Below are 11518 nucleotides of genomic sequence, written 5' to 3'. Positions count from 1 at the left end.
CGCAATTAAAGCTTTTCAATTTCCAACAACACAATAATAATAAAATAATACATATAGCAATAAAAAATAGCTAATATAACATTAGCCACCTCATCATTAAAGTAGTTGAAAGTGGCGTTTGAGAGTCTTTGAGTGAAATATCCTGAGAGCTTTATATTTCACTCATTAAAACACTTAGCCTACATGATAAACTTGTTGCGGTCACAGACAAAATTTGATTTAAGATTGCATGCGCAGCTGAGCAATTTTAAGGGCGATTTCTTTTAAGGAATCACGTAGGCTATGTTATAAACTTAAGACACTGTCTTACATGATTTATCTATACAACATGCTACACTATGCTACGCTAAAAGTATTTTCTGCTATCTGTAGGCCTATAACCATGAATTAGAATTTTACAAATGGGAATGCAACAAATTTATGACAATGTTTTATACATTCAGGCTACCCAAGTTATAGTGAAAATTTATTTAAAAGCATCTGTAATGCAATAAAGTAATTTGCAAAGTTTTTTCGAGCTATTTTTAAAAACATTTGATACATGGATTAAAAAATTCTGCTATAGGCCTACACACATATCAGACAAAATTGCATTGAGAGGAAAAATAACTGAAGTTGTCAACAAATCCATTTAAATTTTATGGTATTCAGAACAAAGGAACTTACAAATCAGGAAATAGAGCCGCTATAAAATTATATTACAAATTGATAAATACAAATCATAAAAAAACCCAGAATGGAAATCATTGTAAAGACCATATAAAAGTCTAGCCAAGACGAATGTATTTAAAAAGAAACTGAAACGCACCATACATCTTTCATCCTGCACAAATATAAATATTTCCCACGAGAGGCTCCGGTGCGATTGCTTGGTTTTTTTCCTTATAACAGCGGAAACTACTTAAAATACTCTGTCATTTTTGGTCATACAGATACAAAAAAGACATTGTTCGGAACTATAAAGGAGCCACTTTCATATGTGTACACTCACAATAAAAACAAAACATTGTGATTTTGTAAAATTAAGAAAACATGGGGTGCGCTTTCAGCTTTCAGTTTCCTTGAACTTAGCGTGGTCACAAAAATGAAACAGTTTTTTATTTGGTTTTGTTAATATGTGAATTATTTAAATGAAATATATTTCGTTTAGGACTATTTATTTTATTCCTTTTATATAGGCCTATGTTGTTTTATTCTGTTTTTCTCCCTACACAGAAGCGCTGCAGGTGCATGAGGTGACGATGTGTGTGAATCCTTATGTTTGTGCCGCTATTTGCGTCCCCCACACTGTGTGCCTGTCCGCTACGCCAATACGTGTTATTATCTTCCTATTAAGTTACCATTGGAGAGATTGGTGGTGCTTTGAGCTAAATGTCATGAATACATGATTTATTCCGCAATATTCCTTGACTTGATCAGTAAAATGAATGTTTTTCATTCTCAATATTAAGTTCAATCGTGATCATGTAAGCAGGGGGGCCCATCGAGTCATTTGGGGGGGCATTGCCCCCCCACACCCCCGATCATTCAGGGGTGCAAATCTGGCTTAAAATCAGGCTTAAAATCCTCTAGTGTGTGGCGAGCTTAAGTAAATGTGGTTTTCAATCTCAAACACTGACAGTGTGAACTTAACCTTTGATTAAAGTTTACAAGGACACGTGAATAAAAAAAAAAAAGATTTGCACAGATAAGTAATTTATAATAAATACGGCAATACAAAAAATAACGGTGCTTAAATAGTTTTCTTCACCACGATGCCATAGAAGAACCATTTTTGGTTCCACAAAGAACCATTCAGTCAAAGGTTCATTAAAGAACGATCTCTTTCTTACCTTTCACCACAAAGAACCTTTTGTGAAACAAAGGTTCTTCAGATTTTAACGGTTCTTTATGGAACAATTTAGACAAAAAGATTCTTCGTTGGCATCGTGAAGCACCTTTATTTTTAAGAGTGTATATTTAAATATGATTGCATGGTCAGTTGAGTGTTTTTTGCAGAAAGACTTACTTGGTAGTACATCTCAGGACATATTTCTGAGTGACATGCAGCAAAGCTGCCATTTGGGTTTGTGAGACGGGAACACCAGTCTTTTGCAAGTTGCTCTATGAGGAAAAACATCAGAGAAGATTTGCTTGCTTACTTTGTTTAGCGCAGCAATCTTTTTCTTCTGCTATGTCAAGAATTATCAAATTATCAACTGCAACATGGATATTGTGAGCATGTTAAGCACCTGTTTCTATATTCAAGCTGCAGGGGTTGTCAAATGTGATTTCAAGATCTGGGCAATTTTGTTTCCAAAAGTTGACAAAGGATGTTGGTGTGCCCTCTATGATGCCCGATGTTGTTTTAAAGTCATCTGATTGGATGTCGTTATAGTTCCCACACAGACCTGAGAGAAGCAAGGTAAACAGTGGTTCAATTGATACTCTTAAAATCAAAATTGTCTGGATTTGAGTCCAAAACAATTAGCTTTGAGGCATCTATATGCTACAAATAAAAACAAATATTCCAAACATTTAAAATCTGCAGTCTTTCTTTTCCAAAATGATTTTTTTATAAACTCACCACTCATCTTCCCTTTCTCTTCAGTGCTGGCTACAATATACAACTGCATGACAGGAGCCAACTGGATCTCTAGACGAATGCTCTTCATATCAGCAATGATGAAAGAGGAAGTGGGCTGGAAGATGCTCACAGGACCTGGGACAATAAAATTATTGAAAAAGGAAATTACTGATTTTTTTATATATATTTTTTAATAATGATGAAAAAGTAAGTTTCTTATATTTGACAACAAACCTGTGGTGAAAGGAAACATGTATGAACTGATTCCATTCACTGCCACAGATCCACCAGAAGAAAAACTAATCTGTTTAACGAATAAAACATCAACAAAAAGACATTACTATTAATATGATTCTCATAGTAGTAGTAGTAGTAGTAGTAGTAGTAACCAGTATAAGCATTATTGTTAGTAAGAATGATTAAAGAATAAAATTATTCAAACCCAATGCTTACAGTGGTCCCTGGAATGACAAGGGTGACTGAATTTAGACAAGTGTCTGCTCGGGCCGGATCACAATTTGCCAGATTTCCCACAACTGCAATGTCACTGTCATTAGAGTGCTTTAATTAAATAAAAGAAAGAAAAAAGGATTGAAAGAACCTTTATAATATCCACAGTTTTCTGATTGTAATATAAACCATGTGAATAAACATATAAGTGAAGGCTTTCATTTATCTCGCCCTGACAGAAAACATCTAAGGATTATCTGCTGTACTGACAGACCTTAGTAAGGATGTAGTCACAGTTGCCACTGAAGGTGAAGGTCTTTCCATCATAAGTGGTGATGTGAGACCCTCCAACAACAGAGCAGATTCCGGGACATTCCAGGTATGTACAAGTCCAGTGTCCAGCAGCGCACACACTGACACGATACGGCAGCAGTGTTAGCACTGGGAAGGCTAATTTAAATGTGACTTTAGAATTGTAAAAAAGTTACCATTTTTTGCAAGCTTGTTTGTAAGACTCTCCTGATCGATATACTGTGCCGTCATGCAGACAAGGGCACTTGTTCACAGGAACGCAGCCACTCAGACCAATGTCGTCTTCCACAGTGCCTTTACAAAAAGAAGGCATGATACCATTTAATTTGGAAAAAATGGCTTTAATTGAACAGATTTAAATATGCAAGCACTTGACTTTGGATAGTGTGTAAAAATTACCATTAGGGCAAAAACAGCCATCCAGACAGTGTTCTTTACACATTAGATTTGCATCTGGATCTGAGCAGGTGTTCTTGCACGGATTCCCACACTCCATGTATTGCAAGTTCAAAGGACACGTCTTTGCTGCTCCACAGAACAAGACATTGCATGCCACAAATGTATCAATAATGTTGCATTGTATTTTCTTCACAGTGGTCCTTTTAAAATAGTAAGTGATTGTTGTTTGTATACATTTTTTAATACAACATGTTTTCAAAGTCTTCATTTACTGTATTAATTTAGGTTATGGGTGAATTATTTGGGTAACTTTGTAGTATTTATTTGCCGCCTTCGGACCTTGACACTATGAACTTTGCATTGCAACAGCTGCGTAGTGATTCTTCAAAAACTGTAGAATCGTACAGCATATTGCAACGTCATGGGGGTTAGAAAAAGTTAGTTCATTTTTTCTTGCCATCATTACTGATACTCACGACAGAGCTGTTCTGTCCTCCATGTTCCTGGTATTCCTCCAGCATGAGTGCACTGTCGTGAAATCTCTGTGAGCGTGTTGCAGAGACAGTCGTGATTGCCGTAACACTGACACAGGTCGTCTACACAGGCTTTTTCAAATGAACTCATGTCCATCACCCTGTAACAGTCAGCAAACCCAGGACTGCTGAGATACTGCTGGCAAACACTTGTCTAGGGTGGAAAAAAAATTATCATTTAAGAGGATTGTCTCATTGGAACCAATATTTTAATCTGTATACAAGATTAAGCAGTTTAATTTTAAATTTCCCATTGTTTTATTTCATGAGTGCACCCAAAATTTGATTTTGTCTCATACTCTACCTGGTCACACTGATCAATGGGAGGAAGTGTAACATCCTCACAGGTTTCAGTTGGTGTTGAAACTTTCCATGTGGCTGGACCTAAGAAGGGTTCAGATAAACATATTACACTAAACCTTAGTGTTTAAAATAAGTATGTGTCGACAGGTCACTCAACTTGCTGTATTTAAATCTTTATATGAATATCTAATCATTAATGAGTTAAAAACACCATGTTTACCGCTAACAGTGATATCGTCATGCTTGTTGCCATTAAAGTCTCCACAGAGTCCACAGGTCAGACCTTTGTACTTCTCAGGAAGTTCAATCTGGGGAACATCATATAACAAAATAAGGTGAGAGTAGAGACTAACATGATTTTAAATCACTTTTTTCTATCTATCTATCTATCTATCTATCTATCTATCTATCTATCTATCTATCTATCTATCTATCTATCTATCTATCTATCTATCTGTCTGACTGTTTGTTTATTTGACTAAAAACAATATTAACAAAGAATAAAAAAAAAAATTAAAAGACTAATTTGCAAAACCTGTTGGTTCACTGTTGCTTATTTAGGCATACTGCATGTTTGTCTTATGATGTGCAGCACTAATCAGAAGTCTGATCAGAAGTCAAAGATCAAGCTCAAAGATAAAAGAATGTGTGCGTAAGTAATGAGATAAGTATAGGTATCGTGTAAGTAATGAGATAATATCGAATCATACTGTTAGAGAGTTGTCTTCTTCCCAGAAGACAGTCACTCCATGTTTGTTCGAGATCTTGACACTTGTTGGACTTCCCTCAATTTTAATTCCATTCTTATAGGTCGGAACAGACACCCTGTTGGAGCAATAATAATAATAAAAAAGTCAACATTAATAAAAAAAGAAAGAAAAAAAAGAAAGAAAAGGAAACATTTTTTTGTCTTGTTTTTCAGTAAAACATATTTTATTATACTAAAATAAATTTGGTTGAAAACATTGTGTAAGATTCTAATATTGAACTAGGCTTATTTTTGTAACTCCACTGTTTGAATATTTGATTTGTTTAAAAGCATAATCTCTCGAAAAATTTGATTTATGCTAAAATAAAATAAAAACTAATATCTTGCACTTTTCTTTTCAAATTCATCTTCAAAAGATATATTTAATATATAACAAAATAAATTATATATATATATATATATATATATATATATATATATATATATATATACTGTGAATTATGTTACATTAATTATATATAATTAATATAAATACATACATATTTATTAAAACTGAATCCAAAGGAAAAATATTTTTAAAAATATTGTTTTCAAGGATGCGCTTTTGCTGTAGTGTAGAAACTCACATTTCTTCCCCCATGGTGATGTCGCCGTTAGTGATTTTGATGATTGTTCCCTCCAGCTTTATTGTGACTGTGCTAAAAGTGATTGAGCCATTCACAGTCTCTCTTTGCATTTGGATGTTAAAATCAGAAACCGTAATGTCACACATCACTGTCAGAACATAGTTGCATGTGTCTGGCACTTGAAAGAATTGACCATCAAAGGTCTTGAAGTGGAAATTTCCCCATGTGCTGCAGATCGTGGACTGATGATCAGGATTTGGTACAACTAAGCCAAGATAGAAAGGTTATAAACATGTGATATGTACTAAATACTTTATTTGAGCAAACAGATGTTCAGACATACTAAGCAACCCTTTGATTGCGCCACAGCGCCACAGTGCTTATACTTTTTTGGGGGGGAAGAAATTTAGTAATAATTTACAGTTAATTTATAGTGTAAAAACTTACACACTTCATCTTTAAATCCACTGAAGTGTAAAATTTTAGATTCAACATAAAAAATTTAAACATTAAATGTATGTAACATTAAAAAAGAAGAAAAAGAGGAAGAAGAATCTCCATACCTGTAGTTACTGGCACATTTGTCATAGAGAACGCTGAGAACAGAAAAAGATGGACCTATAGTTATTTTTGCCACATAAATTAAAATTGAAACAAAGTTGGCTACATGTTTACAGATAGCTTACAATAATTCTACAATACTCTTTGTAAATCTACTAAAAAAAAATTAAAAAATCTTTGTTACATTGTGATGATTTGGCTGTTTGAATAATTAACCGATCAAAACCTGAACATATGCCCTGAGTTTAATGTTCCATTTTGAAATATATAAAACAGTAGTTTTACGTGACATCTGTTAGTAAATTGGTTACTTTGTGAGATCTACTATTCACATTGATTCACAAAGAAACTATAAAGTATAATCCATAAACACAATAACTTATTCACCTGTTGTTGTTGTTGTTGGCCACATTTCATCCATTATTGCAAAATCATTCATGAAGTCTATAAAGATAGAAAGACAGATATAGTCATATTATGTAGCTGATACTGTGTGTTTCTTGCAATAATTGATCATTTTGATTTTTCTAACCTGCTTGTATCAGCTGTAGCCCCACCAGTAGGGTGACCCATCTCAGCATCCACATCTGGGACATCCTCACAGCCCCCATGGAAGCAACAACCATCCTGAAGAGCTAATGTGGGCTATCTGTCATGACTTGCTCTTTTATACTAGGTCTTAGTTTGCTTTGGGACCATCTATTCTGTGGTCAGAAGGTGGATCCCAGGCTTAGGCATTATTGATAATTTTCCATTTAGTCTAGCTGTGTTTGAAGATTAAACATTTTCTGTCACTCACAACATAGTGTTTATCTCTGTTATCATCTCAAGGTAAACAAGGATGTGATGGTTGATTTGATCCTAACTTGGAGGTTCATACAATTTGTAGAGAAATTACACGACACGCTGTAAAATCCACACCCTAAAAGTCTACCTTGATGATCAGTTTTTTTTTTTTTTGCATTTCCATTTAAAGCTTTTGCGAGACCTTGTGCATTTTATAGGTTATAATGTTATCTTTTTTTTAAGAGATACTTTGATGGAAAACATTTACTTACACTGCACCAACAAACGACCTATTCTAATATTTATGTCTATATCTAATATGTATTTATCAACACCAAGTGGCTTCAATGTCTTATCAACTTTATAGCTTCAAAAATAATAATAATATGTTCGTAGCTTTTCTGTGTTACTTAACCTGTAAAACTAACCAGCAAGAATGTTATTATTAATAGTCATATTTCCAGATCATTAGTCATCAGTTCTTCTGTAAACACAGAAGGTGTTGTGAGGACCGCAGACACAGAGGTGCAGCTAGAGTTGCTGTTGAAAAGCAGCTTTCTATAAGAGATATTTCTCATGTCTGTGTGTCAAGTATTCACTGAGTTTTGGTTCATTTTTGTTATGCGTATCAGAAAGAAGTTCACAGAGCCCGAGACGGCAGAAAGAACACCTTGTATGTTTTCTTTATGTTACAAAAGCACAGAATTTTGTTGTTATTATGAGTGTATACAAATAAAATTAGACCCTTTACAGATTCAAATTATGTATTGATTTTATCTGTATGATCAAAAATGACTTAAATTCTTTTCAGTGTTATTAGGAAAAAATGTCACAAAATGCACTGGTGCGTTGATGTGTAGTTTTTCGATCCACAAGATGTTAATTGATGGACTGGAGTCATATAGATTGCTTGTGGATTATTGTGATGTTTTATCAGCTGTTTGGACAATCATTCTGATGGCACCCATTCACTGCAGAGCATCCATTGGTGAGCAAGTGATGTACCGTAATGGTAAATTTTCTAGATATGTTTCATATGAAGAAACAAACACATCTACATCTTGGATGGCCTGAGGGTGAGTAAATGTTTTAAATATTTCTGTCATCACAATTATTGTTTGCTTATTGGTTACATGGCTGCCAAAAAAAAGGGTGCTATTATTTGCTTTCTTTTTTTTAAAATATAATGTACATTTATAATAATTTGTGTTTTATAACTTTGGCATTAAATAACAGAAAAACTGGTTAATGCTGATGTGTGTGTTGAGTGACTGACGACAAATTTGACATCTTTCTCTCTTCTTACCTGTAATAAATCTCTCAATATTTTATTCCTCTTTTGGAAAGTCATATAAATGCTATCGTAGGAAAGTTTGAACAGGGACTTTTTTCGGCTCTTTGTGTTTTTGTTATCATTGATGTCAAAATTTGATGTGGTGCACAAATCGCTGACTTTGATCACTTCAAAATTTAATCTAGGCTACAATACAAGCCACCAATACAAAAACTTTTATAAGCTAACCCAAACATTTATAGAACCATCATTTGATCCAGTAGCACAGCAGAAGCGTGTATACTATAAACCTGTCTCAGTCTGTTTGATATGCTTGAAACCTAATTCTCTGAAACATGTCACGATTGATTGAGGACATAATCTGTTTGTCTTTGCCTCCAGTATAGAGGTTTGAATATTTAAACATTTCCCTTGCATTACCTTGTTGATTCTCTTTCAGCGTGCTATTTATATTTAAAGTGATGTCAGGGGATTAAATTCTGAGACTCCCTGAATGCATATAACAATTTACCTTTGCCTATTTTAAATTACATTTAAAAAACAACAGTGTAGGCCTACCTATACTGTAGGTTCAAGCAAAAGGGAAAGATTGTTTTATTTAAAAGCTACAAAGTAGACAAAAGTGGCATGCATTTATGGCACAAACCCCCACAAAGATCATGAAAGTGTCAATAGTGACTCATTAAAATGTTTTCTGCCTTCCGAGAAGGTACAGTACTTCCTTCAGGAAATGCAAATCTAAAACATAAGTTATTATTATTCAATCAATTATAAAGAAAGATGTTTAAACTCTCAAATGTTTGATTTGTTTGATTCCACATATATTCAACTTGAGGATGAATAAATGAATTAATTAATTTTCATTGTTTGGGTAAAATGACTCATTTTGCCAATCCAAAATTCATACCACCATATTACACATTTAGAGTGTAAATTCTGGCTTAGTGCGTCATGCTGTAGTGTGTATCTTCATCGTCACAGTTTTGTCAGAACTCACATCCTTGTTTGGTTTGAGATGATATCTGCAATGAATGTGCGTAACTGAAAGTTTGTTTCCCCATCAGGATTTCTGTAAATTTTTCTTCAAACATCCCTAGAACATTATGTTGATTCAACTGAAAGATAGTAATAGCGTGCTTAAGCCTGGTTTCCACCTTCTGATCAGACTACATTGCCTCAAAGACACTATAAAAGAGCAAGTGCTCAGACTGCTTGTGAGATCTATTATTATCTGTGGATAGCTCAAGCTTTTGAGGATGGATGTTGTCTCCATGATGAAAGCGTGACCTCTGAAAAAGTGAGTCTTCTTCAAGCAGTAGAAGGAGCCGGAGCCTCCAGAGATTCTGATGGAATGAATTCATCATTTACACTTACAAGCTTGATATGGATGAAAATCTCTGGCTGGAGATTTTGAAGTGAGACTGAGAGTCTTGTAAAATTTATGTACTGTAAATCTACATAAATGTTAAGAAAGTTATATGGTCTTTATGTAGGCCCTAATCAATAGAGAACCAAAGCGTCAACGTTTTTGTTATTATATGTACTTTTAATAAATATTACCTGAAAAAGCAATTATTTTGAAATAATGTACCTAATTACACAGCTCTTGTACATGACAATTGAATTTGTTTCATTATGAGCCTCCAGAGATTCTGATGGAATGAATTCAGCATTTACACTTACAAGCTTGATATGGATGAAAATCTCTGGCTGGAGATTTTGAAGTGAGACTGAGAGTCTTGTAAAATTTATGTAAATCTACATAAATGTTAAGAAAGTTATATGGTCTTTATGTAGGCCCTAATCAATAGAGAACCAAAGCGTCAACGTTTTTGTTATTATATGTACTTTTAATAAATATTACCTGAAAAAGCAATTATTTTGAAATAATGTACCTAATTACACAGCTCTTGTACATGACAATTGAATTTGTTTCATTACATGCCACGCACCGCAATGATTTTTCTGTAATAATCTAAACTATGACCATGTGTGGATAATTGTTTCAAGAGAATTGTGTCAACAGAATGTGCAAAAATGACTGAGGAAAACTGTACCTTTCATTAGGTCGATGACAGTGACTTCTTATAGTGAGATGTAGGTACTGCAGAGGATGACCTTACTGACACTGGAGATTACGTTTATGTATGCTATTCAAAATAGTTTAAATGATAAATTAAGATAACAATAAAAAAAAATATCTTGCGTAAAATATGTTTAGCGTCCGTGGTAACCCAGTCAACACGTGAGATCATGCCATGATCACAGTGACATCACACAATCCTCATACTGTGATCCTCACGGTGTGAGTAATAGGTGAGCTCATTGTGAACTCAAACTATCCTCATACTGTGATCCTCACGGTGTGAGTAGTATGTGAGCTCATTGTGAGTTTCAAATTTTGAGCAGGTTGAGAGAAGGCAGTTCAAATATTAGTCACCGGGGATAAGATCATCTACATCTTGGTTAAGATTACTAAAAGTTTCACACCTACAGCACACATTACATCCATTGATGCAGAGATGCAGATATGTTCTACATATCTAAAGTATATAGAGAGATAAACCTTATAAAACTGCTTGATTTTGTGTAACAACTTAAAATATAATATGCATATACAATAAACTATAGTATTAATTTAGATCTCTCTACAGAAAGCATTTTGCAGGTTTTAATAAAATGTTATTTAATAACATTAGTAAGCTAAATAATAATATTTCCAGTATGTGCCTCAGGCTTGCAAAGTATCGTCAACTCCTTTATGAGCATCAACGGTAATCCTCGGCAAACTTTCAACACTTTGACGGTCACCAAACTTTGGCTGTGTGTCTTGCGTCATCAGCCTGGAGCTAAAGTTAAATTCAGTTCGGTTACCTCCTATGAACAGGCTCAAAGAACAATTTGTTCAGAAATCGAACATCAAATTTGAAGCAAAAGCAATAATTAAAGCATATATCGTTAAGGAGTGGCAACAAAAAT

At 34.1% G+C, this 11518-nt stretch overlaps 1 protein-coding gene across 1 annotated transcript in view; it reads right to left on the bottom strand.

Annotated features, from left to right (window-relative positions):
* The window catches only part of muc5.1 (mucin 5.1, oligomeric mucus/gel-forming), a 23916-nt gene extending 16831 nt beyond the window's left edge, over positions 1 to 7085 (bottom strand). The window contains exons 1-16 of the mRNA XM_016267450.1: positions 6992 to 7085; positions 6847 to 6903; positions 6462 to 6494; positions 5899 to 6163; positions 5274 to 5388; positions 4784 to 4871; positions 4565 to 4644; positions 4204 to 4414; positions 3728 to 3853; positions 3505 to 3622; positions 3291 to 3429; positions 3020 to 3127; positions 2801 to 2870; positions 2567 to 2701; positions 2232 to 2390; positions 2009 to 2103 (exon numbers count right to left, since the gene is read on the bottom strand). Of these exons, the coding sequence (XP_016122936.1) occupies positions 2009 to 2103; positions 2232 to 2390; positions 2567 to 2701; positions 2801 to 2870; positions 3020 to 3127; positions 3291 to 3429; positions 3505 to 3622; positions 3728 to 3853; positions 4204 to 4414; positions 4565 to 4644; positions 4784 to 4871; positions 5274 to 5388; positions 5899 to 6163; positions 6462 to 6494; positions 6847 to 6903; positions 6992 to 7085 (1893 nt within the window). The remainder of the gene's footprint in view (positions 1 to 2008; positions 2104 to 2231; positions 2391 to 2566; positions 2702 to 2800; positions 2871 to 3019; positions 3128 to 3290; positions 3430 to 3504; positions 3623 to 3727; positions 3854 to 4203; positions 4415 to 4564; positions 4645 to 4783; positions 4872 to 5273; positions 5389 to 5898; positions 6164 to 6461; positions 6495 to 6846; positions 6904 to 6991) is intronic.
* Between the last annotated feature and the right edge of the window lie 4433 nt (positions 7086 to 11518).

Source organism: Sinocyclocheilus grahami, unplaced genomic scaffold (genome assembly GCF_001515645.1).
Source record: "Sinocyclocheilus grahami isolate Dianchi unplaced genomic scaffold, SAMN03320097.WGS_v1.1 scaffold38.1, whole genome shotgun sequence".
Taxonomy (NCBI): Eukaryota; Metazoa; Chordata; class Actinopteri; order Cypriniformes; family Cyprinidae; genus Sinocyclocheilus; species Sinocyclocheilus grahami.
The sequence above is the reverse complement of the archived record's forward strand: the minus strand, read 5'-3'. Positions and strand labels throughout refer to the sequence as shown.